The 27,136-nt window shown below is 41.7% G+C and overlaps 4 protein-coding genes across 8 annotated transcripts in view; 1 reads left to right on the forward strand and 3 right to left on the reverse strand.

The window, feature by feature from the left end:
- The window catches only part of LOC308289561 (syntaxin-1A-like), a 69,811-nt gene extending 64,555 nt beyond the window's left edge, over positions 1–5,256 (reverse strand). For all 5 annotated transcript variants that reach the window (XR_013962244.1, XM_080731288.1, XM_080731285.1 and 2 more), the window contains exon 1: positions 4,996–5,256. Coding sequence is in view for 4 of the 5 variants with exons in the window: in XM_080731288.1 (XP_080587414.1) it covers positions 4,996–5,025 (30 nt within the window). In the remaining variant the exon portion in view is untranslated. The remainder of the gene's footprint in view (positions 1–4,995) is intronic.
- A 691-nt stretch (positions 5,257–5,947) lies between these two features.
- On the reverse strand, positions 5,948–11,806 carry bud23 (BUD23 rRNA methyltransferase and ribosome maturation factor). Its single transcript, XM_080731354.1, has 12 exons — positions 11,670–11,806; positions 11,290–11,327; positions 10,320–10,415; positions 9,513–9,595; positions 9,204–9,300; positions 8,970–9,066; positions 8,807–8,857; positions 8,592–8,677; positions 8,208–8,253; positions 7,442–7,503; positions 6,749–6,838; positions 5,948–6,555 (listed from the first exon to the last, which is right to left on the reverse strand). Exons 1-12 carry the CDS (start codon positions 11,712–11,714, stop codon positions 6,501–6,503), a joined length of 846 nt encoding a protein of 281 aa, XP_080587480.1. The 5' UTR covers positions 11,715–11,806; the 3' UTR covers positions 5,948–6,500.
- Positions 11,807–12,214: 408 nt separating this feature from the next.
- Positions 12,215–13,845, forward strand: dnajc30b (DnaJ (Hsp40) homolog, subfamily C, member 30b). The gene is made up of 2 exons (XM_080731671.1): positions 12,215–12,372; positions 12,857–13,845. Exons 1-2 carry the CDS (start codon positions 12,329–12,331, stop codon positions 13,446–13,448), a joined length of 636 nt encoding a protein of 211 aa, XP_080587797.1. The 5' UTR covers positions 12,215–12,328; the 3' UTR covers positions 13,449–13,845.
- A 5,194-nt stretch (positions 13,846–19,039) lies between these two features.
- The window catches only part of sh2b2 (SH2B adaptor protein 2), a gene marked incomplete at its 3' end in the record, with an annotated part of 16,215 nt that continues 8,118 nt past the window's right edge, over positions 19,040–27,136 (reverse strand). The window contains exons 4-9 of the mRNA XM_080732153.1: positions 25,582–25,673; positions 25,075–25,175; positions 24,305–24,466; positions 23,659–23,858; positions 21,699–21,873; positions 19,040–19,371 (exon numbers count right to left, since the gene is read on the reverse strand). Coding sequence (XP_080588279.1) covers positions 19,040–19,371; positions 21,699–21,873; positions 23,659–23,858; positions 24,305–24,466; positions 25,075–25,175; positions 25,582–25,673 — 1,062 coding nt within the window. The remainder of the gene's footprint in view (positions 19,372–21,698; positions 21,874–23,658; positions 23,859–24,304; positions 24,467–25,074; positions 25,176–25,581; positions 25,674–27,136) is intronic.

Genomic DNA, 27,136 nt, shown 5'->3' on the forward strand with positions numbered 1-27,136 from the left:
TGGACTCAAGGCCTTTAGTCTGGACTGCTGAGGAACATCAAAGCCAAGAGCCAGGAGGAGGTCAAGAACAGACCAACTGGAGATAAAAGAGATCAAATAAATTAAAAAGGAATTAAAAAGATGCAAAAAAATAAGGCAGGCGAACTAAAATAAATAAAAAAAGCAAATGGATTATAAAACGTCAAAGGGCATGAGAGTTGAAGAGGCACAAACACAAACCTGTACACACACGCACACACACACACACACACACACACACACACACACACACACACACACACACACACACACACACACACACACACACACACACACACACACACACACACACACACACACACACACACACACACACACGCTTTTTAACAAGGTTCCCCTAGAGAGGAACTGAGGAAGAATGGATTGGGGACAATGGGGACAGGGATCAATCTGATTCATTGAGAATCACCAGCAGAACATCACAAACGATGAAGGAAGTTATCGTTACCAAGAGGAAAGAGAGGGTTATTATTGAAGAAAAGGATGATAGAGAATAGGAGGGCAATAATAAACATGGAAGAGAGTGATAGATGAAGAAACATAGAAACAGCATGGATTAAGAGCGTCTGCAAAATGCCTATATTGTAATTGTAAATTATAGGAAAAGAGAGCACAGGAAATCTATGCTAGTGTGTACAATGGAGGAATCCTCGTTACAGACAGGAGGGAAAGAAATAACCCTTTGTCATCAAAACAATCACTTTTGATTAATAACCACCCCATGGAGTATGACATTTTTAATAACCTCATCGTCATTAGTGTGTTGGTATGAGCTTGAGGGAAGTTGACAAATGCAACGTGAGCATCATATCTGGCCCAGCCGTCTCTAAATAATTCCTGGGCCAACTGGGAGAGTGAGCACCGGAGAAGAATTCAATGTAGACATATGACCATATCAATTATTGAAACTGGTAGCTTCAGGGCAGTGAGCTAATAAACCATTGGGAATAAGAAATAACGGCAGATGTTTGGTAATGTACCTTTATGAACATGTTTAAACTGTAGTACTCTACTGACACGCATGCATGCATGCATGCATGCACGCACGCACGCACGCACGCACGCACGCACGCACGCACGCACGCACGCGCACACACACACACACACACACACACACACACACACACACACACACACACACACACACACACACACACACACACACACACACACACACACACACAGTCGGGGTCCGCTCATTGTTCCGAGGGTCCGTTGGTCCGAGTAGGATAACAATCACCAGGTTAGCATTGACCAGCGCCGGCAGGTTAGCTACTCACCAGCGTAGGCAGGTTATCATTTCACCAGGTTAGCATTGACCAGCGTTAGTTTTACTGAGGTTAGAGTTATGGTTAGGGTTAGGGTTAAGGTTAGGTTTAGGTTTAGGTCGTCTGCATACCGGCCCGTCGGCATATTGACGCGGACCAGCTCAGTCAGATGGAAGCCACTTTAACCTTGTGGCTGGATAATTAAACTATACATTTGGTGCATTTTCAACTTTTGACTTCCACAGGCCATTTAGCTGTTCACTTAATGCTAGACACTGCCTAATCCAGTTTAAAATTATACATAGGCTTCATTATTCGAAAGTGAGGTTACATAACATCTTCCCGGAAATCTCCCCAATTTGCGAAAAATGTGAGTTGGTTGAGGCTGACCTGTTACACAGCTTTGCACTCTGCACTAAACTACAAGAGTTCTGGGTTGACATATTTAATTTCTTTTCAAGAATATTTGAAATACAGTTACAACCTGATCCTTTATTAATCATTTTTGGAGTGTCAGAAGCGTTAAGACCTCTGAGAGTACATCAGCAAAATCTTCTGTCCTATGGTCTAATCACAGCTAAGAAGCTTATTTTAATGGGCTGGAAAGGGAAGGAGGTTCCCACAAGGAAAAGATGGCTGACAGAGTTGACAGACACCCTTCACTTGGAAAAAATTAGATACACCATAAAGGACAAACCTGAACAATTTGAAAAGATCTGGGGACCACTGGTTTCCTTCCTGGAACAGGAGCGGGCCTCCTGATAGTTTACATTACTAGTTATTAGTACTGGGGTGGGGATTGGCTGAGGGGGGTGGGGAGGGTTTCTTGGGGGTTATGTTTGTGCATTGTTGTTATTTTTTCCTTTTGTCTTTACGTTAAAAATGTATCAGTGTCCTTACAATATGTCATATACTTATGTATAAAACTAATAAAAATATTTGAAACAACATTTCTCTTCTTGACAACATCTCGACTGATCAACATCTCAACATGGCAAGATATGAGAAACACATCATCTTCCTAACCGACAGTCACACAGATCCACATAAACATAGGGCATAGGCACACAATTTACAGGGGCTGTGCAGGGAAGGCCAAATCTATGCTACCCCTGGGGCCAATTCATAGCTCGCTCTCTCTATTTCTGCTGAGAAGTGAGGAGGTGTGAATTGTTCCCCTCCCTGGTTTAATCACCACTTACACAGATCTGACAACAGCCTGTCTCTCCTATGAGACTGAGGGCAGCTCAGTCAAGATCTCTCTCTCTCTCACACACACATACATCATTATGTTATTTATATATCAACATCACAAACAGCATCCACTGCATCCCTAAGGAGGATGACATTAATGAATTACTCCACCAGTGAGTATGCAACGCAAAAGTCTTTTTATAGTTTTATAGTCCCTCACATGGCCCTCACACCTGCCATTGACAACACAGGTTAGACAACAAACTCTACTGTATATTTGGGCGTATAGGCCTATACTGCATTGGGAACTCCTTATATGGCTGAGTCATAGTGACTCAGCCATGACGGTCGCTAATCTCCCGATTAGGGAGTCTTACTGGTCCTTTTAGTTGACCTTTACCAGTGAACTGTACTGTCCTGTACCTTTTCCTATGCAAACCTCTTAAAAAATCTTCAATCAATCAATCAATCAATCAATCAATATGTGCTCATTTGAGCATTTTATGTTTGGGAACACTATCTGCCCATCCACATGGACAGTTTAACATAGGATACTAACCGGCAACAGCAGAATTAGTAAACCAGTAAGACTCCCTAATCGGGAGATAAGCGACCGTCAGGTCGCAGCGTGATTTTAGGTCCAAAAATGTGTTAAAGAGATTGGCCTGATGGTGGCGTTATGTGGGACAGATCCATGTTGATGAGATGAGTGTAGACATACTGTATAGCGATTTGTGTGATTTTAGGGCAAAAACTGTAGGAGCAGTGTTCAAAAATGTGTTTTAATAAATCAGCCTGATGGTGGCACTATATGGGACAGATCCATGTTGAAGACATGAGTGTAGAGTAGACATACCGTGTACCGATTTGCGTAATTTTAGGGCACAAATTGTAGGAGCTGTGTCTGTAAGGGTGGAGGTTGTGGATTGGCAGACAAGGAGTGTGTGTGGAAAATTTCACATGGATAAGGGCAACGATGGCAGAGATATGAGTAGGGCAAAAGTGTGACGTGACGTGACAGACCGACTGGCGGACAGACAGACAGGCGGTGGAGGTTTTGATAGTAACTGCGACCTGACGGTCGCAATGAACAAAGCCAGGCGTAGGAGTGGTTAGCACCACTCAAAAACAGGAGTAAATGGCCTAGCATTTGCCAGCTATTTGTCAGGCAAGCATCTAAACACAATTACAGGATCAACAGTGGATATGTTAAAGGTGCTATAAGTGATGTTTTGGTTAAATACAATTTTGTTAAAGCTCTATATTTTGACCAGTAAGACTCCCTATTAATCGAGAGATAAGCGACCGTCAGGTCACATGTATACAAAATGGGACAGATCCATGTTGATGACATGAGTGTAGACATACTGTGTATAGCGCTTTGCGTGATCTTAGGGCAAAATCTGTAGGAGCAGTGTCCAAAAATGAGTTTTTCAAGAATTGGCCTCATGGTGGCGCTAGAAGAGGGCCATGTGAGAAATGAGGGGTGGCGGTTGTGGTTTGGCAGCCAAGGAGTGTGTGTGCAAAATTTGGCATGGATAGGGGCAATGCGGAGATATGAGTAGAACAGCGTGACGTGACGTGACGTGACGTGACGTGACGTGACGTGACGTGACGTGACGTGACTGGCAGACTGGCAGACTGACAGCCGGTGGAGGTTTTGATTTGATTAGACAGAGTTGTACAGTAACATATTTCTATGCATCCAATCAGGAGAATCCATTGATCAGCCCCACTTTTATAGTGTTCCAAATCAAATTTTCCTGCTTTTTCCACCCCATCACTTCCTATTTCATTAAATGCTGCAGTATGAGTTATGAAATTGGTATTCCATCCTGAAAATGTAATTTCTGTTTGGTAAAGAGCTATATATATATATATATATATACACACACACACACACACACACACACAGCATTATAGATAGATCGATAGATAGCCTACTGTAGATAGATAGATCATGAGATAGATAGACAGACAGACAGACAGACAGACAGACAGACAGACAGACAGACAGACAGACCGCAGTTGCCAAATATAGGCTAGTCTACTGGATTAGCCTGAATAATTAGTGTAACACAACCATTTATGATCAAAACGAATTAATAGCTTCAAAGCCATGTTCAAAGCCCAATTATTAAGACTAAATAGGCTATGTGCCTGTTCTAATTTGTTCCACTATTTATTTAGTCCCAAAGATAATAAATAACTGATTGTAGCCTATATTCGACATGGGTTTTGACTATTTTCTTTTTTTTAACCACGTTGACTTTATTCATTATTCCAATTATCCAATAATAATAATATTAATAATGGGCTACAAAATGATAGGTCTTAAATTGAGACATTATGCAGAATGTGTCACAACAACTGTTGCTCAAACAGGTCAACCAACCAGTTCCAACAATTCAATATAATGTATTTTGTAATGTAGGCTACGTGGAAACAATGGCCACAACATAATTGAGTAATTAAAAATCAAACGGTAACTTACGTGTCGAAGTTCTTGCGTGCGGTCTTTCATGGTTGCTTTTATCAGCCGTTTTCAACAAGTTCCGTTATGTGTGTGATGATGATGGCTGCAGGGTATCGCGTCGCGTCTTAATTTTGATCGGTTGTATGAGCAACAATGTGAGGCGGGGTCGACCAAAGGTGTCCACAGTCCAACAGCTGCGAGAATGCGTCTACTAGTCCACTTGCGGGCGAAAGTAAGCTCGCGTCACCAGGCAAGCAGACAGACAGGCAGGCTACCTGTAGAGCAGCGAGGGACACTGATTTCCCCCGTTCGTTAGGTTAGATGGAATGACTGACAGACCACACACTCGGGTGACGCGAGGCCATTTGCTATTAACCCATGAAAGACCATAAGTTCCTTCCCAATTCACCTTAATTGGTATTTTCAATCAACCTAAATAGCAAACACTCTGTTGTCTAATATTCGGTTTGCTGGTGGTGGAGGCTATAGGCTCTATCCATCCAAAAATGATGCTTTAACAGAAATCCAAACTACAGTAGGCCTACTACATTCGATTTGGTTATCGACCAAACAGGTCCTCAGATAACGCCCAGCTGAACTGAGCTTTGGAGCGACGTTTGACTTGGTTACGGTGCGAGAGCGACCCCTGCAGTTTACAAGTGATGTGGATTGCCATGATATCGAATACAATAAATAGGAGTTTTCATTTTTAGATTATATAATTCATTCAGTATAATTCATTATTAAATATTCCAAATGTTTCATCGATACAGCTTCAGTACGATTCTGAAGTCTGACTGAAAAACTGGTCCACGCATTAATTTAACAGGTTACTTTGATCACAGCAGGGGTTCACAGCAAGTTTTTAATCTCCATATCAACATTACTTTTAATTATGACACAAAAAATGAAATATTTCCAACAGATTTGGATTGTCCATATATACAACATCCTTTATTTGTTTTCTTCCTTTGAAATATTCTTTCACATTAGGATGATGTAATGATCATTAGACTCAAAGTAATAACCCCAGCTACTCCATCTCCCAGACTCCCTCCCATGTTCAAGGTTTGAATGGATGTAGAATTATGTGCAGGATGCCCATAAAGTACCATAAAACTGTGGTACTATTATTATGTTAGATAATTGTACAATTTATAAAATTGTATAAATTAAATTTACTTGAGATGGTGTGAGAGTTTATCCTAAAAATAAAAGGAAAACACAACTCAAATATAATAGTACTCTTATTTAAAGTGTGTACATGAAAAACACTGCATTTATTTAATGTAATGGGCAACAAATCAGAAATTTCATATTAGAAAGTGTTCAGATTATGTGGCATTATTTGAGTGCAGGTCTTTATGTCTCACTTTGGCTTTAGTTCGTATATAAACCAGGACAGTATTTCACAATTTGATTTTATCATCCTGAACCGAAAATGAAATCTTTGAGACTTGGACATCACACGTACAACTGCTTCAGAGGTGACCCTTTGTGTGGTAAATCAAAATAAACCAGGTCTAGAAATGAGGTCTTCTTTTCCGTGCGGTGTATTTGGTATCTGCTCGAACCTCTCTGCAGAAAACAAACAGAAGAATAACCGTCATAAGCAGTGGTTGCTGAGAACATGTCAACATGCTGACAACTCAAGAAGGAGGCTTATTATCATAGCAGTTTACAAAGATAAATGATGGGTTCATAGTTATATTGAAAGACCAATATGATTATTTCATTTCCAGACGGGAGCATTTACAAATACTTAACATACCTGCCCTGCCGTCTTCTTCTCTCTTTCTTCTCCAAGATCCAGTCTTTTCCCTTCTTCACAGATTTACCTTTCATGTTTTTAAAACGATTTCTTCACAAAAGAGAAGGAAAGACAATGTGAAAAAGCAAGCAAAAACCACAGACAGTTCTTTTACATCCCAGGTATTAACAGTTTTAATCTGCAGCATGTATTAAAGAGGAGAGATTTACAGTACACAGACTTAAACTGCAGTGAGTCTGCAAGAGAACAGATTTAAATTGTTGCATGTATTAACAAGATCACCGTTTTAAACAGCAGCATGTAAACAAGAGAACCGATTTAAACTGTGGCATGTACTAACTAAAACAGATTTCAAAGGCAGCATAGAATGGATTTAAACTGTATGAGAGAGTCAGAGAGATGATACACATTAACAACAGAACTGATTTAAGCTGCAGCATGTATAAACAAGAAAACAGATTTAAACTGTAACATATACATAGAGTATTAACAAGAGATTCAATATAAACTGCAGCATGTAAAAGGGAGGAAAAACTGCATGACAGTGTCTCTGGTCAGGCAGGACGACATCCCTGTTCCATTTTTCTGGGTCTTTCAGCCACGTCAAGGCAGATATAGCTGAACCTGCTTTTACTGACAGCCAAGACCTGTGTGACTCATATACTTGTCTAAGTGTCTGTCTTGAGTCATTACCTTTCTCCTGTAAACTGGACCTGATTTGGCACACCCCTCTGTGAGGTTTCTGTTCCCAATCCCTGAATGTAAAAAAAAAAAAAAAAAAAAACATTAAAGGTTGAGTTTGCTCGTTTTCAACCCTAGTTGCATTGTAAAATAGCGTGGATGGTGCATTTTGCATAGGCTGAGAGTTTTTCAAACACAATTTTAGAATGCATTGGGAAGTGTTTCACATGTATCCTCACATCTGAAATTTAAATATTTACATACTAGTCCATATTTTAACAACATGACTTTCAATATTCATATAATTATATGGAAATGACTTAAAATGAGAAGTTTTGAAAAGGTGACCTTACTGGTAGCATAGAAGAAATGCACAGTGATGACATCACGAGCAGCTGCACACTGTATTGATAGTACTTACTTATAATATAATATTATATAACGTTCACCCCAAAATGACTTTTTTTCTATTGATTACTCAAACCATGGAAACTTGAGTTCAATCATATATATATATATTGTTTGTATTTGTCTCATTCCTAAGACTCCTAAGATTTGATTACAATAAAATGTTCCTCTTTGATTCTGAATGGGGATCCAAATGCACCAAGGCAAATAGTCGCAACAAAACAGTTTTAAGGCCATGTCACACCAACGCAACTCCTCCCAACGGCCATTGAGTATAATGGTTGCGAATGTTGCAAGGAGTTGCATTGGTTCGGTTTGGCCTTATTAGAGAGACAGCCCCAAAGTCTGAACCAAATCTCAGGCTCCTTACCTTGGGCAGTATTCCTGTTACCCCGGCAAACAGACACAGGAAAAACCTGTTAGCAACAAGAGAGATTTTAGTGAATACGGCTTATTATGCAAACTAATTTAGTCATAGTAACGTAACAAGGGAAAAAGGAGTGCTAAATGTAACATTTCTAGCAAACACAAAAATCTGTCATTTCAAACTGGTATTCTGATATTTATGTTTAGCCCATTGGCATTGACTATGACGGCATACTTTGGGACTGGAAAATTGTCAATCAATATGTAAAGTACATATCTGATAGAAGCTGTGAATAGACAACATGTATTGGCACTGCAAAAAAAATGATAAACCAATTGCTGATGTATGTAAACATGTAAAAAGCTGTTGCTGCAAATAAGAACTGACTTTTTAGCCTTGGTACTGTTGGGAAAGTCCACTACCATGCCTCCACTGAAGCCTGCCCTCATAGCCTGGGATGTGATCAGCTCAAGCTAGAAAAAGTGAGGAGAGAGAGACTGAAGTTTGGTAAATCCATAGAAAAATGTCTACAGGCTCTAATAAACACCACCAAGATACAGGCACCATTAAATTGTAAAATGCTATGAATGAAAAGAGTTTACCTGTTCCGAATTCTCTGGATAAATCTGAAAAACAGCACGCGCACCTCTCGCCTGAGAGATGAAATACACATTTGTAAAAAGTATTAAGCAGAGTATGTTTAACTTGAGAATAAATAAAATCTCTCTTCATCAAGAGAATCAGAGAGAATTACGACAACCTTACCAGGCTGGAATACAGAGATGTGAAGAAGTTATAGAGTCTCTTTGGAGGACTATGTGTCTTTTTGTCTGCATTGCAGAGCCACTGTAGAGCTGAGATACTGAGAGGGATTGAGAAAATATAGCAAAAGAAAAAAGACAGGAAAGATTAGGAGATATTATAGATATGTAATATTAAAAGGTACAAATTGGGCTCCATGATTATTTTTATCCATATATACTGTATATATTTTTTTACCTGATGCATCCATCAAACGTGCCAGAGCGGAAAGGAACACCTTGCCCCATGTCCCCCAACACAAGGTCTCCCTCTACCTCCCTCTCGAGGGCAACATCTGTATGGAAAGAGAATATTACATTCACTCAATGGACCTCTGAACTGACTGGGTATCTAAAAACATATTAACTAGAAAATGTGCTCAGCAGAGCACAGACCTCTACCAAGGTGGGACCTATTGATATAAGGTGTTACTGGCGCCACGCCCCGTTTAACAATTTATGTAAAGCAGTAATAAGTGATTTGTGCAAAAGTGAATGCAAAGCTAACCCAACATTGCTGTGCTGATGTCAACTCCAACCCAATAGTGTCCCTCCTCTGACAGATAGTCGCCACTCAGCCCTGAGCCACAACTGGGAGAGATGGAAAAGTCAGTGTTTGTCTTGTACAAATGTAATGTAACAGCTAGCCGTATTTGGCTTGTACAGAAGATATGCAGACCAGTTTCATGTCCTACACGTGATCAAGGTAAGCTAAATGAAGAAAAGGTTGCCAACGTCATTTTCTCTATCCAACAATTCCAGACGGCAGATTTGTTGCACTGGGTGACAAACCGCAGTCGGGAGGTCGATGGAATACATTGGAGTCAATGAGAGCCAGGTGGACCAGCTGATGAATAAACTGTTTAGATGCCTCAATAAAATTATGTACCATGCACATCGAAAAGCAAGTATATTCCTGAACCAATTATATGACAAAGGTCACAAACATTCAGAAATAGTGTTTTTCATAAGCCGTCCAGCCCACTCTCATAGACTCCAATGTTATTTCACAGAGTTTGCCTCCTGTGAGCAGTATGGAGCATACCCTTTTCTTAATTTAGCTTCCTTGCACGTGATTTGAACTCTCCCAAGTGGAAGACCAAATTTGTCTTCTACCACTCTTCCAAAACAAAAAGCCTGCTTGGCCATTGGACATATTGCACTTATGTGCTTGAGGCAGTAATATTTGTCAAACAGTAACACACAGTACAATATTAAAATAAGTTCCGGATTACAGCTTTTTATGTTGTTCTCTAATACAATTTCAATATATTTCCCCCAAAATCTCTGTTAACAACAGTAATGAAGAGCATACCCCACATCTAGAAGGAAACAGGTTTCTCCCTCTGGCAAAGACAACAGTTCCACAGCTCGCTCTGACATTTGACTTTGTATCTCAATCATCCGAGAGCTAGAAACCAAACACAGAAAGGTCTCATTTACACTCTATCAGACTGCTGGAAAAAATATATACATATTAATGTACCAGAGCTTCCAACCCTCACGCAAATAACCCTCTTCACACGCTCTCATGCCACACATCGTATTTCTCACACCGTCAAATCACAGCCGTCACAAAGTGGAAAACTGCATCAACTCAAGTGCCACCGAGTCATCCACTTCGGCTGCGATTTGAGCAACAAAGGGCTTTCTGATTGTGAAGTAATCCCACCCTTTAACTATAGTGGAAAGCAGAAATGATTAGTGCGTGTGTGTGTCTGGTGTGATGAACGCTGCATGCACGTTCCCTGCACACATCATTCTCCACAGTAAGATCGTCGGCGACAGGAGGATCTACAGCATAGATTAGTTCATGTTCTATGTTCAACACATCCAAAATGCCCATTGCTTACTAGCAGGCAGTTTAAATGGGGAGGAACTTTTGGATGGATGTGTGTGCAAAAAGAAAAGATCTTCAAGTTAAAGACGTGTTGCAGCTTAATGGATGTATCATAACATTTATCCATAATTTCCCCATCCTAGTAAAGCCTGATAAAAGTATCAAACTCCCTGTAGAATGCACCAGAATACAGGAAACAACATCTACTCTTTTAAAATGTTTCTGGAGGAGGACCCCCAGACAAAAAATAAAATATGAATTATTATAATATATATAAACATTTCACTCTTAGGTTTTCCTGAAAGTTGGCAGCCCTGTACTGTACTGTTGGTGGGCCTGAATTACTTTTATTATAAACTACTTCATTAAAAGTGCCACAGTGAAGTAAGATAATAAAGATAAAAACAACTGAATAATAACACAATAATAATAAGACATTACTCACTTCTGGGAGTATTTCTTGGCTTCCTGCTCGTTGTAGAACTACAGAGTAGACACACACACACACACACACACACACACACACACACACACACACACACACTCATTTAGATAGGTAAATTCATCACTTCATCCGTATGTGAACTATAAATTATGTGTTACTTGTTGCCTTCTTGTTAAAACTAAACTAAATGCAACTCGAGATATATTACCTATTTTTCAAAGATAAGCCTGCCAAGATGTTGGCACTTTTTCACATGCTTTGGCCAAAATAACCCCAATTTGAAAAAGTGCTCATTGTTGATGTTAGCTTCTTGGCTAATCCATACAAGTACCCAATAAATAACAATGGTTTAAAATGAGAACGTTAAATGTGTTACTAACGATTTCCGGAGGAGCCATGTGCTCAGGCCTTCGACCGCTGGCCATGGTTGTTTCTTAATGTAAAGCCTAAAGGTATTACAATAAACAATATTCTAAACAAGCAGAGCTACATGAGCTGCAGTGAAAACTGTCCACATCAGTCCACAGTACACGTGAAGAAATGTGACGTCATATTTAGGAGACGAAACGAGCGACCCTTATTTAAAGGAACAGCTGACCAGTATTTCTATTCAACATCGAAAATGCTATATTTCAAATGTCTATGGCATGTGCTTCAGATTTTTACGTTTTCAATATTCTTCCAACAATGATCGAGTGACAACAACACGGCCGAACTACGCGATTCAAGCTGAAGTTCTTAACAAGTATGATTATATAAACACTCATTGTACTGATTGTACCTCGTTGTTTCTCTCCGGGTTGATTTGCCGTCGTACTATTTTCCTGTTTACATCGCTCCTCATTGGTTCTGAAGCTACCGGAACCAGAGACAACTTCCTTCACTATCCATTGCTTCTTCGCTCTTCACTTGACACCGACTGCCCTGCCGGGTCCTGCCTCGGGATCATGGCAGAGGTCAGTCAGAGACTGGGAAAAGGAGCCCACAGGTTTTCTAACATAAGGAACTCTCATAATCGCGTCGCCTTCAAAAGTCATGGATGTCTGCTTGCAAACGCTACCTCGATAATTGGAACTGTCCCAGGTAGGCCTGCTGTACCCGACCATCCGCCAGTGTCAACAACAAGTGAGGAGGCAGAACATAGAACTCGGATACATTGTAGGGTAGGAAATGTACAGGAAAACGAGGCCTTGCTAAATGTTTGTCACTCTGCCACATCTTTGGATTTGCTTTCTTTGGATCCTCCTGATGTCAACTCCTCCATCCTTAAACACAGAGAGGACAAAGAGAGGCAAAAGACACTGTACAGTTCACCAGCCGTGCAGCCTCAACTTCAAATGCGCCTGATTGGCAGAGTGACACTCGGGAATAAAAACAGTGTCCTTATGGCAGCTACCCTTCACACTGAAATGTTCAGATCACCTCAGCAGCTCAGAAGATTCAGCACCATTATCCTTAAAGTTACTCTAGCAGAGCAAAGCTCAGGGTTTGGGATGTCGGTTAATGGACTGAGTTTAAAGGAGCTGAAACATCTGACTGACTCACTCAAACCCTCCACTACTGCTAGGTCCTACAGCTGGAGTAGCAACAACGGCAAAGCAGACGCACCTCCTTTATACAGGAGCAAGACGGCCTATTATGACATCCTCCGCGTGACCCCTAATGCCACCCAGTCCCAGATAAAGACGGCCTACTACAAGCAGTCTTTCATCTACCACCCTGATAAGAACCAGGGGAACGAGGAGGCCACGCAGCGCTTCTCCGAGATCAGCGAGGCCTACACCGTGCTGGGAAACAACACCCTGAGGAGGAAATATGACCGTGGAATTATGAGCCAGTCTGATGTCCAGGGGGCCGGGAGGCCCTCCAACAGAGAGACAAACAGACCCTCAGGAGGCCATCAGCAACAACGGCAACATGTCGGCAGACGTTTCTCCCAAGCCCACGGGAAGATCATGTTTGATTTTGATGCCTTCTTCCGTGCGCACTATGGGGAGCAACTGCAGAGAGAGAAGGAGATGAGGGATAGGAAAGAGCGGATGAAGCAAAAACAGGAGGCAGACCTCAGGAAATGGAAGCTTGGTAAAATGACGGAGATGACTGTTGGGATGCTGTTGGCTATGGCTGGAATAATTCTGATCAGTGTCACCAGGAGCTGAAATAGAAGCAGTCCCTTAACCATAATTTATACAGAACTGTATACATTTTCAAGCTAACAACGCAATCAAATGGCAATATTGGAAATCTGTTCTTTTCAGCAAGCGACACCTTTGTGCCAATGAAATTCAATATAAATGAGGCTTTATCCCCAAGCTTGTCTGTTAGGACTTGGGTGGTGTTGTGAATTCTGTATTTAGTCATTGTTGAGGCAAACGGAGTCAGGGCACTTCACGTTATAAGATAGAAGTTTAATACTGTAAGCTCATGGGACATTACATTAAACATGCAGGGTGATGGTACAGTAGTTCTCAGGGGAAAGCAGGGATAGAGCCTGGGTATATACACGTATAAAGTACCATGCATAGTTGTACATAAGGACCGCAGGAATACACAAGAAACGGAGGGGGAGAGAACTTTACTCCGTTTGGTCCGGTTTGACTCCCAGTACGTAACACTCCGGATGATTTATCTCCGTATACGGACCCTTACGGACAGCACCCAACTGAACGGACTGAACGGACTGAAGATGTATCCGTAGCAAGAAGTACCCACGGCCACCGTTGTCAAACATAGGCGCAGTAGTGAGGACAATTACTTTTCCTCTGCTCTATGACAGCGGTTCTCAAACTATGTGTCCCAATGATAAATATATTGTATCAAGAAACGGTAAAAAAGGAACGTCGCAACTCGCAAGGACGGCTTGACACACACACACACACACACACACACACACACTCTGCTCTAACAGCGGTTCTCAAACTGTGTGTCCCAATAATAAATATATTTTATCAAGAAACGGAAAAAAGGTCGTTACACAACCACTTGTAGAGGACCGACTCCTCACTCATCACGCATCAACAGTCATCAGCTGAGCACAGACAGCGAGGCACACAAGTCACAAGAAGAGATGATGATGTGGCTCATTTATTACTTTGGAATTATGTTCAATATATGAGCGGGTGTGTACGTGTGTTTTGTTATAATTAGCCTACTCCGGGTCCATCCATGTGGTTAAATGTGTACCCTTGTGGAGTTGCATTTACTGCGATAATGTTGCAGACAGACAGCAGATCCAGTCCAGACTGTTACCACGTATTTATACTGTACCAAACATCACGGCGGGTCAAAAATCTGTGGTTCTACATATTTTGGCTAAATGCTTCTGTTTTTACACGTGTGAGAACCACCTTCATGTGGCGCGCGGGAGCAGAATTGGAGCGGAGAGCGGGTCGGCACATAAATAATGTGCATGTCTACTATGAATGGCAACGCAGTTACCGTACGTAGTTCCTCACCCAAAACGTACACAAAATCAACCATACGTAGTAACGTAACTATAAATGGCCCTTAAGAGGAACTTGCTTGTGTCACTGGACCAAGCTGTACTCTAAGGCCTATTACATACAATGTCATTGCCTATAATATTAAAATGGTCAGACTCAGACCATATTATAGGCAAGCAGTGAACTGGTCAAAATGGTCAGACTCAGATCATATAATAGACAAAATGTGAACAACACAGTCTTTTTATACAAGTTGAAGATTCTCTGATATGCAGTATCTTAGTTTATATACAATACTAACTATAACTACACTATAATATGATTTTACAACATTGAACATATTTATTTCCAAAATCTTGAACCCCTATTTTGCCTAAGCCTTTTGAAGTACTAAGAAATAAATTATGTAAAAAAGGTTGGCCTACACTATGTGTGAAATTATTGTGTTTAGTATCACAGTTGTCTGGCAAAATGTATAAACTGTTGCACAGTGTCAGTGATGCCAACACTTGGACATAGAGGCATTACAAAGAGATTTGTAAGAGATTCTTTATGAGATTATAAAGACCTGAAATAATGACATTATCTTGGTGTAGGTGAACTATAGCACCAATTATTCTAATGGGGCCTGTAAACCATTTGCAGAGAGATATAGGCTGATTAATTATCCAAAGACATATATATATATATATATATATATATAACTGCAGTGATTACAGTGTTCATGTAAAACTATGTGTACTATAAAGGCTTCACAAATACTTCAAATAATATGTTTGATAACCACATACGATGGATCATTGCCAGAAAAGAAATGTGTATACATCAGCCGGGCTCTGGTAAAAAGTAAAATCACTCAGCTGAAAAACGCACAATTTGCTCTCAATTTCCTCTTATGTTGTCTCTTTAACTTTAAACTTTAAAGATTTGTTTTGGGGATTTTATGCCTTTATTGATAGGACAGTAGACTGACAGGAAATGGGGGGAGAGACAGGGAGTGACATGAGGTCGCCCGGATCGGGAATCGAACCGGCGACTCTGCCAGGCATCCATGCCTATTTGGCAATGCCTAAGTGGTATGCGCCCGGACCACTAGGTCAGTGGGCGCCCCCTGTAAAAACTGCTTTGGTTTAGAATTACAGTGTAACTAGCAAATTGCATAATTATTTCTTATATTAAGATGAATAATTGATGTATTTATAGAATTGCTTAAATGTTTCTGTAAGGCAGTTGGAAATATAATAAAATCTAATTTATTTTGTCTCCCATGTGTTCACTTTACTAGATATTTGCTATTTACATTAGTTGCATTCATTTTAGAGCACTATAATCTTTGAATTTGTATTCAGTTACAGCTTGTGACCTTTTGGACGGGTCTTGAGTCCATAAAATAGAACTGCTGGCTATTGTATGAATGTGAAATCCTTCATTCATACTGTAATCAGACACAATGTCAACATTAACCGTTTAATAACATGCTAATAATAAAATATATATATATATTATATTTATATCTCATTGCCAATATAATCATTGCCAAGTGCTGTTCAGTTTAGCTGTCCGCCACACTTATACTGTTAGTAGAGACCCTGAATGTCACCAAAGAAAGCATCCTGAAATATTCTAAATTTCTCTATGAAAGACACAAGGTTTGCAAATGTAGATTTGATGCTTCTCCACTTCTGTCTTATTTTGAATGGTAGCTTTGTATACAAGCTTAGCTTAACATTTAAGGGTAAATTCAGTTCCTCCACACTAACAAGATCTCATTGCATTATTAATTATTAGTCTATAAATAAACCGTGCAATGCCTTATTCCAGGTCTCGAACAGGGGGTCCTCAGAGTTACTACAGGGAAGTCGCCATATTTTTGTGTGATTATTTTACATTAACCACTTCAACTCAGCATCCCTATTCTGAGGAGAATCTTAGACAAAAATACGCCTCACAGCGAGAGGCGTTGTGAGGCGTTTAGTTTCTCGCTGGGGACAATGTCGTACACCTGTCACAAAAACCTCCAATCCAGGCTATAATCTACAAAATAAATAAAATGTGTAATAATAATAACTGTACCATGTCGCTGTGCTGACATACCAGTACTAACAGTATTTCCTTTACAAAGAGAATCAAACATGTCAACAGTTTGTTCACATTTTATTCACAGAAATATAAAGTAGTATGTCAAGTACATCACTTTGTACAAAATTGCACAGACTCTTCAAAACTCAGCCAGACAACAAAATCAGTTTTAAGAAGTGTTAAGAAAATAAAAGGAAACATGATATGTGACATGAGCTCTCATAACAGACAGACTCCACTGAGGATATTTCATTAAGAAGAATAAATCAATTTTACATAAATAAAACATGATAGGAAAAATGTCATTAACAACAGCTGAGGAATAAATACTTTTCAAAAATAGGATTCAAATTGGCACATGTACTATCATGAACTGCCTCTCCATTTCTCTGTTAATCCTGTGAGACTGACAGTTAAAATGTCACCACCATCAACCATAAAATGACCATGCCTTCAAGGACAGAAGTCAACTGATTATATTTGAATTCCAACTTTACAATGTACTGCCTATGGTAGAAAGATCATACCGTAATTAAGGTACTTGTTATTAGGATGGATTAAAAGTCTTGTTTTTAGTGAATCTATACAACTGTATCGCTGATACGATTATAAGATGTATGGATTTGATGTATGTCAGAGGTGTTTATTTGCACTACTACTCTGTCAAGGACCATCATTTAGCTATCTGTATTGCGTAACCTAAATGTATTACAGCCAATTATGTAACATGGAATGTTTGTATTCTAAAATGTATCATTGAACAGACATTCTAAGAGCAATACTCAACTTCACTCATTCTGTCCTTTCCAGCATGGCCATGTTGTCTTACTAATATTACTATACTGACTACTGTTCCAGTCCACACACCTACATTAGCTCACCTGTAGGCAGTACACAATGCTGCCACCCTTCAACAAAGCACTGGTCGACTCGACTAAAGTCTTCGAATCCCTCCGATCAAGGCTGGGTTTGGTATATTATTATATTAAGCAATTATTTCACTGGGAACTTCTCTAACAATGAGGGTTCTATAGGTCTATAATGGGTTTGTTGATGGGATCGATAGAACCAGCACCAGACGGAGGGACCTAGAAAATACTAGTCACAACAACTGAATGACAGGATTCAAGTTAAAAATCGGTGAGGTTGCCCTTTAACTTGACACGCCTTTCTCCTGTCCACTTTTCCATGTTCCATCTATAAAACAGTGTGAACTGAACATGGTGATAATGCAGCAATATGCATGTACAGTATGTGTTAAGCAGAAACAGAGAAATAACCGATTTACCTGCATTAGTTTTCTTTTCTTTTTTGGCTGTAATGATTATGCTCCATAATGATGGGCGAATTGAGCTGTGCTCTGTGTTTAGATAAGTGTCAACATCCTCTTCCTCCTCCCAATTATTTTCTCATGGCAATAGCCAACAGTCTGTTCAAGTCCAGGGTAATTGACAGGCACTAGGACCTTTAGGCTGTACACTTTAAGAAAAGATATCTTCAAGCTAACACTGACACACCCATGATCACTGTACTGATGCTAGTGTTCTGACGACTTTGTAGAACACCCCAAGGGACAGCGAGGATATCCGGGAGAGATTCAAAGCAGCTCAACAAACAGTAAGGGGATGCTCTCGGGGGCTCTGAGGGGTGGGGCTGTTTCTTCAGGGTCATTTCAGCTCTTGATCCTCCAGCAGGGCGGTGACAAAGGCTCCGCTCCCAGGGAATTGTGGGTAGGGGTGGACAGGACGTGGTCTGATGAGGTGAATCAAAGCCATATGTATAACTGACTCCCATGTTATCTCTCTTCCTGCATCTATCCTTCATCTCAGTCCATCTCAGCGTTCTCTCCCACACTAGCCCACTGTTTCTCCCATCACTCACACACCAGACTATGGCCCTTGTTCCCCCGCACGTTTGACAGCTGAGACTGAAGGTTTCAAAAGTGCCTTTGGGATTACTCAGTTGAACGTACTGCTAAGAGACTGAGATCAATGCAATGTCCAAGCTCGCCTCGTCATATTTCTGGAAAAACAACAAATGCCTTAGATTACAAGCAGCCAAAACAGAGTAGTGATCCAGTGATTTGGACCAGTTCTGTCGGCAGCAGAGCTTCCTTCCCCTGTCACTTCTATCCCTTATATCGATTGATTACAAATCCCCAACTTCGCCTCTTTCGTCTCACCCAATAAGAACCTTTGTGTAGGCCCTCAGCTGTGCCCGGATTGGCTTTAGTAGAACGAGTATTGGTTCTCCACAGCTCGGGTCCTGCGCGTTCCGTCAGTGTCATGGTAGTCCTCAGATGCACCACTAGAGGCCTCCAGCAGACGCTCTGAGCTGTTACTCCTGCTCTGCATCCCGCCTCCCCCTCCTCCGCTGCCCGGGTCACTGCGAGACAGCGAGGGGAGAGCAGTGGGCGAGGAGGAGGAGCTGGAGGACAGAGTGGCGTCAGCAGGGGGCCCTGCTTGAGGTGTGATCCCCGGGAGGTGAAGGGACGGCTGGGCCGGGTCAGTCCGGCAGCCGGCATCCCTGGGTGGGGTGAGCACTTGAGGCACGGTCACATCTGTAATAGATAGACGGAGTTATGTGAAGAAACATGAATGCAAACAGAAAAGAAAAATAAGCCCTACTATTACAGGACACAATGTAATAATAGCATAGAATAGCACAGAAAGAAATTATCCAAACTGTGCTGACCATTCGTCCCAGTCAGAGAGCTGGTCGTAAAAAGGTTCTTTATAGAGCAGAATGTAAACACATGGACCTCCTTTATTATCCTTTCTCTTGGTGGGCAATAACACCAACATCACTGCTGCCAGAGACACGCCTGACCAATGTATCAATAAAGCCTTTTACACACTGGAGCAAATCCACACTCTGTGTGTGTGTGTGTGTGTGTGTGTGTGTGTGTGTGTGTGTGTGTGTGTGTGTGTGTGTGTGTGTGTGTGTGTGCGCACGCGCACGCGCGTGTGTGTGTGTGTGCATGCGTATGTGCGTGTGAGCGCGTGCGTGCGTGCTTGTGAAGGCTTGGGGCCTGGAAGAAACAGAGAGCCTCTTTGTGACCACCAGGGTGGGTTTCGGGCCAGAGTCTAGGCCTGCATGTAAAGCTTCTGTGGTATAATCGCCCCCTCGCTCCCCCTGGCTCTCCTTCTCTCTCCTGCACAGGAGGGCATTCATCCCATGCCAGGAGAGAGCAGGGACGGCGTAGAGTGTAAGGGCGGGGAGGGGTGGTGGCGAGGCTGATTTGGTGAGTTTCAGTGTTGCTTCCACAGAACAAATCTCTGTAATATATTGGTGCAACAGTTAATAGAACGAATCAATTTATAATAAGGAATAAGAAATAATAGATTTGAATTAAATAATAATTAAATTAAATAATACATTTCCAAAGCTCAACATGTTGCGATGCCGTGAGCTATTTGTATGACTCTATTGTACAACACCTAAAATAGGGCTTAAGTATTTAATTAGACTAATTGATTTTGTCAAATATAAAAAAAGAAACGTAATCAGATTATTCTTGCATCGATTCATGGTTATATTAAAAAAAATCTAAATAGTCAAGCTTTCCAAAATGTATCCCGACACAGATCCCATGTGTGACCGTTGTAAGGTTTTCCCGGCCACACTGGGGCACATGTTTTGGTCATGTCCAAATCTGTCCAACTTTTGGAATACTATATTTAAAACTCTCTCGGATATTCTGGGATATAGAGTAAATCCCGACCCTGTTATGGCAGTGTTGGGGATTCCGGGAGAGAATAGTCCCCTTAGAGGACGTGACTCCACAGTGGCGAGATTCGTGACCTTTATGGCACGCAGGTTAATTCTAATGAATTGGAAACAAGCTCAGCCTCCTGCATTTAAAATGCTGGTTAATGATGTCATGCAGCACCTTAAGTTAGAAAAACTAAGATTTACTCTACAGGGTTCTATAGAAAAGTTCTTTAAAACCTGGCAACCTTTCATGGACTATGTAAATGCTAGGCATTGAATTTCTTCTGGCTTACGGTGGTTCGAAAATGGGCCAATGGTCATCACGGAGAACACATGAAGAATATATAATGATGAAAATGTAACCTTCATGCACTGTCTTTTTTTCTTTTTATTTTGTCTCGTCTTTGGCTCGGTTGTGTGTTTTTTCCTTTTTGTTCTGTTTAATGTATGTAATGTCTGATGTATGTTTCTGGGGTGGGGGGGAGGAGGGTGTGTGTTTGTTTTGTGTGGTATACTCATCTACAAAGTATAACCAATATTGTATAGATTCATTTGTATGCCTGTATGTCCTTAAAAAACCTGTATAAAACCAATAAACAGATTTAAAAAAAAAAAAAAAAAAAAAAATCTAAATACAATAAAAAAGAAAATGCTTGTAGATTATTCATAAAAAAGTCATCGATAGAATAATCGCTAAGAAAGTAATGGATAGTTGCAGCCCTAGTCCTTAACAACCACATGTTGCTTACTAGCCACCTCTTATACTGTACCTTCCAATCACCTAAAGAAAAATATGTTGAGTTCAGACACACTGCAGCTACATTTAAATAATGCTATTTTCCCTAGTTTTGGTCCTGGGCAAATGGGTCTTGAGCTAAACCTCTCTAAAGCCTTTCAGAACCACTGTGCTAGACCATGTATAAATTATTTTCATTAAATAATCCAGAATGATGCTGAATGGTTGAGACCGCATCCTACAGTGACTATATTCATGGCCAAATCTGCAACCGATCCCTTTCCATGTGATTTATCATCAGTTTGACCGGGCGGGGATAGGCACTAAAATCTATTTAACATCTATTTAAACCTCTTTAGGGGACTTGTCTATAAGGAGACTGAATTGAATTCATCCCAACTCCAATGTGAGCCCTTTAATCATGCGCTGGCATGTACCTGTGCTGGTGCACCGCTGCACTTGTACGTAGGAGCGCAGTGTGATGTCAGCGGAGCCCCCAGACTCCAGGGGAATGGGGTGAGCGTGGAAGTGTCTCAGCATGTCCGACACGGTATGGAACCACAGGTGGTGCACGTGACACTGGCCATTGTCATTCACGGACAGACGCAGATGCTGGGAACGCAAGGAGGAGACGGTATGTTATTTTAGCACAAAGAAAGAGAAGCCGCACGGAAAGAAAGACAGAGGTTTCAATTATTTATGAAGAGAGGGAATGAATGGACAGAAATGGAATTAAATGAACGACAGACCCAATAAATAAATAAATACACAAGCATCAGAATGTGTTCACTTATAACGTGTGTTCTGGTTCCTGCATCCAGAATTGGCAGGGTTATTGCATGGGTGAAACAGGCTCTCTCCCTTCCCCTTTCTCTGCCTCTCCCTCCCCTCCCCTCCCCTTTCAATCTCCCCCTCTAGTTTAGTTGGAAGACAAACACCCCGATCTGACTCAAGATCAGGCGCGGCTTGCCGATGTTTTGCTCGGGTTGTATGTGTGGCACTGCGAATAGATCCGGCGATAAAGCGATACCGCTCGGTGATGCCTTCCCGAGCGTTTCTAGATATCTACAGTAGCATGTTTGATATTTGGCTCTGTCGCAGACTGGACATCATACAGTATGAATGGGCTTGCGATCACTCTGCGAGGAGATCTGTGCTACAGCACATTTCAGCCAGGTGGAAAGGGGAGGGTTGCTGACATAATAGTACCGCAATATTATCATCCAGTCCTGTATAAGCCTGCAATATTTCCATATACAAAAAACATTACGAAAACAGAATGAGAGAGAGTGATCGAACGTGCGCAAGGGGGGGAGTGGGATGCACACAGAGAGAAATAATTGATGTTGTGACGAGCTGCACATGTGGAACGAGAGAGAGAACGAGGCTACCCAGTAGGGGAATGATGTTCTCCTAAACGTGTAAACGTGCAGGTCTGCAGGATTTTGCGGGGCCCGTTCCCGACCCCAAGTAGCCCCGCCCACCATTTCAGTGGCGTCTCTATCTCGTACCTCTCTCTCACTCTCTCACTCGATCTCACTGATCGAGCTCTGGTCTGGCATCTAACACAACAGAAACCGGTGTCAAACATTGCCCAACAACACCGAATTGTGTACCGTGCACTCAGGCATGTTCATATATGGTCATAACCGTTGTCTAACAACAGCAATTTTTGACTGACTTTGGGTATGTCCAGTCGATATATGGGCATATCTGCTCGCCAAAGACAGACAGATGTGCATGTTAATGCAACTTGAACTCTACTGTAGATAGATTGATATATACATAAATACATACATACTGTACATTCATACAGTAGTACAGTTTTTATGATGTCAATGCTTTGTTTGGTTTACTATTTCTGTCAAATCAAGTAAAACAAATATACACAAGCAAAGACGGTGGGCAGGGCATGCCGTGCATTATCTGAGCACTGTCTGGATGTGAGGACAGCAATACAGAATGCCAAAGACTGACACCAGAGGAGCAGTCTGCAGCTCCAACTTCCTCGACATTGCTGGCCAGCAGGAAGTGAGGTGGGGGATCGTGTTACACCAGAGGACACATGGCATGACATTACTGCAGCTCTCAAGGGTGTGCTCTGCTCTGGACTGTCCAGAGAGTCTCACACAAGACTACTGTCAGCCATATGCAGTGTACTACTAGCTGCAGCTCCAAAGGTCACAAGAACAGGTCTGATTCATTCTCATAGAGCAGTGGGTTTTAGGAGGACTAGAGATTGATCCAGACAGATAGGATGCAATAACATCGCACTCTCTCTGACCTTGCCATTTATGGGAGTTAATTTATTGGAACCAGGTGCAAGACCCAAGACGATAGTGCTTCTAAGATGATTGGCTTAAATTCTCTTTCTTCTCTGCTGTCTGATAGTCTCACCTTGGCTTTGCCCTGGAAGTTGAAGGTGAGGACATACTCTCCTGGCCGCGTCTCACTTTGGCGAATTACAAACAGCCCATGGCTCCTGGCTCCGCCCGCTAGCACCAGCTGAGCTGCACGCACACGAGACAGGGTTCCATGGAACCATGGGTACCCTGTCAGGCTGGCATCCACATCTGAATCTTTTGCTCCTTCACTGCCTAGAAAAAAGGTAAAGTACATGCAAGCAAAAGGTTAAAAGTAAACCTCTTTTACTCTGGCTGAATTGCTCTTTCCATCTTTCATTCATTAGTGTGGTTGCCCTAACAGGGCAACCATACTAGAGTACTTGTTTGACTTTCTTTCTTTCCGGATAAACTTTATTTTGCCGCGCTACTCCTCTCACACGCACGCAAGGCACAGCACGGACTAGGGTCATATGTCAAATTGACCAGCTTCATCGGGACTCGTCTGCTTGCATTTTGCAAAGAGATACGTTATATAGAGTTTAATTTATATTTAAAAAAAATCTCCATTGACTTGAATGGGAAAATGGGCATAAAAGGACAATTCATTTATCTTACGTCACGGCAACCACACTTGAAATTTCCCAGAATTGCATCTTTCTAGTTCTCACTGGTTTCCGTATTCATCTGTGTGCATTTACCTGTGTTGGCGTTGGAGCCCTGTGCCTCAGGAGACTGGAGGAAGCGTTCTAAAGGCATGTGGGACGGGTGCTGCGTGAAGGGGGCTTCTCTGCAGCGGACTGAGGGGGCACTGTAGGGTTCTGCTGCTGTACTGCAGGGCCTCTCAGAGGTACGATAGATGCCTAGGAACATAATGTGTCATAAACATTAACACAGCCATTCAAAGAGCAGAGGGAACACAACATGATTGGGCTTGAAACCGAAATGAAGAACAAAAACATCCTTCCGCTACAACATTGCACGCACACGCACGCACGCACGCACGCACACACACACACACACACACACACACCCTTCTTTCTGTAAATGTATAAGTAGGCTGCTGCTACCTCCCAAAAAATAGCCCATCAGATCACTGCAGTCGTCACGGTACCAGTTTTTGAGGTATATATGATTAGTGCTACTATGCATGTAGTAGACATATATAGGTTTATCTTTATATTTAGCCTACCTGAGACTTGCTACTGTCAACCAATTTTATAAGCAATTCTAGTGGTGGTGAACTAGAGACATTACTGATCTGTAAGGTTTCAATAACTTCAATAGCAGTCAGTCTAATGATGAATAACATTATTAAGCAAAATCAATTTCATTCCTGACCCAACGAATTTGTGATTTCACTTCTGGCCCAGAACACAATGAAAACATTTAAAACAAATTGTTATGATATTTATTCTTGATCAGGACAGAAGAAGAAATTGTGATCAAAGAATTTGAGTGTCATGCTTACCCTCCGAGAGCAACTCACAGCTGCAAGAGGCCACCATGTTGCAGTCTTTGGAGGACTGGCCGTGGGGACATGACGCCAGCTCTATGTCGTCGCCACTGTCACTGTGCGTAAACAAACGTGTCAGTTGGACCGCAAACACGTATACAAGTGAACGTATGCACACAGGCATGCATGCCAAAAAACACAGCCAAACGTCCTCACACGCAAATCAATACACACCAAAGCCCACAAACATCCACACAAATAACGTTTCTGTTTATGTCCTGACCTGCACTAACGGATTCCCACAAACTGGGAAACAGAACTTCAAGTGGAAGGTGTGTGTGTGTGTGTGTGTGTGTGTGTGTGTGTGTGTGTGTGTGTGTGTGTGTGTGTGTACACAGCAATGTTGTTGCGAGAGTAACCTGTCAAAAAACTCTGCTAACTGGATGATTAATGACTGTGTATGCTCCATTCCGCCTTCTCTCCACCTCGAGTCAACAGCAAATATTTATTTGGTGGTTTTACCCAGGGTCTATGCAGTCCTGGATGTCAGCAACCCAAGAGTTTTTCTGCAGTGAGTCAATGGTTTCCAGGATGTACTCTCCCCCGTTCTCCACCTGTGGAGAGAGCCAACAACTCCAGTCACACACCGTGCTCTGTTCTGGAGGGCACACATGAACACTGTACAGAAGAGCTCCTCTCTGAAGCCACACTGTGCTACATCTGTCATAGAGAAGCCCATCGCTTGTGAGTGAGGTTACATTTTTAATTCCGACCTCTGTCTTTCCACTGAATTATGTATTGTTTTTTGTTTTGTTTTTGGTGCCAGCCGCTCTACATTTGACTGTGTGCGTTTGTCCTTCCATATGAGCATGGCATCAACATCTGCAGCTGATTGTAACACAGTAGATGGAACCAATTATGCAAATTAAACACAAACAGGAGACACAGTGCAACACAAAGTGCAACACACGCGCCACATAAAGACATGCACAGCACACACACAGACCGGCACAGCACACGTGCGCACAGTGCACACACACGCACACGCACACGCACACGCACACACACACACACACACACACACACACACACACACACACACACACACACACACTGTACACAGCTGCAAACACATCAAATAAGAGTAGTACCGCCTGAATACCAGCCCCCACACTTCAAATGGAGTACTAGTACCGTCTGAATACCAACACCCACACATCAAATAGATGTGTGGGGGGACATCTGATTCTGTCTGTCAGTAAAAGGAGTCTCTTCAGCTCTTATTAAAAAGAAAATGCATTTTCAGATAGGGATACCAATTTTATCCAATCAGGATAGAGAACTCAGACACAGATACAGATTAAACAAGTGAAGTAGGAAGTGATGACACAAAGAATTGAGCTGATAAAATTTGAATGGGAACACTATAAAAATGAAGCTGATCATAAATGGGTACTCTCTCCTGATTTGCCGAACGTTTTCAACCCACCTGGAAATATATTTTCAGAGAGCTGGAGAGATTGGGGAGACTCCTGTTACTGTTTGTTCTATTCTATAACAATGATATAATATCAGAATATCTTTTAACAAAACAAAAAAAACATTACCAAATATCACTCGTCCTACCATTAATGCTTGCAGCCAGAAATACATTGATACATTCTATGTACACCTATGTCCTTCCAATTAGGCTGCAACTGTTTGAATAAAAGTTTCAGAACGAACAAACCCCCATGCCCCCCAAGCTCCCCATACAGTACATACAGTATGGTTTATTGAGACGAGTGAGGAAGAACTTGACCGGCCAGAGCCCTGTTATTAACCCTATCATAGTGGTTCTCAAAACCCAGAGATCTTTGAGAGGGGTCCACTCCAGGAGGTCCACTGCAGAATGAGTTAATACAGCATCAAAATCAGTTTAACCACTTTAACCCAATACATTGGCTGAAAATTGCTGATCTACAAGCTCACAGCCCTTTGCATTGGGACATGTAGATAATGTAGATACCAGTAAGACTCCCTAATCGGGAGATAAGCGACCGTAGGTGGCTTATCTCCACAAATAGGGCAAAAATGT

This window comes from Nannobrachium achirus (assembly GCF_963921795.1).
Source record: "Nannobrachium achirus genome assembly, chromosome: 8".
Taxonomy (NCBI): Eukaryota; Metazoa; Chordata; class Actinopteri; order Myctophiformes; family Myctophidae; genus Nannobrachium; species Nannobrachium achirus.

What these genes read in the sequence shown, in the direction of transcription:
- bud23 (XM_080731354.1), bottom strand. Translation starts at nt 11,714, where the DNA reads ATGGCCAGCGGTCGAAGGCCTGAGCACATGGCTCCTCCGGAAATC. An exon ending in GCCAAGAAATACTCCCAGAA is followed by an intron (nt 10,416 to 11,289) that starts GTGAGTAATGTC and finishes TTTGGTTTCTAG; the next exon opens with CTCTCGGATGATTGAGATAC. An exon ending in AACAGTACCAAGGCTAAAAA is followed by an intron (nt 8,254 to 8,591) that starts GTCAGTTCTTAT and finishes TGTTGCTAACAG; the next exon opens with GTTTTTCCTGTGTCTGTTTG.
- dnajc30b (XM_080731671.1), top strand. Translation starts at nt 12,329, where the DNA reads ATGTCTGCTTGCAAACGCTACCTCGATAATTGGAACTGTCCCAG. An exon ending in GATAATTGGAACTGTCCCAG is followed by an intron (nt 12,373 to 12,856) that starts GTAGGCCTGCTG and finishes CACTACTGCTAG; the next exon opens with GTCCTACAGCTGGAGTAGCA.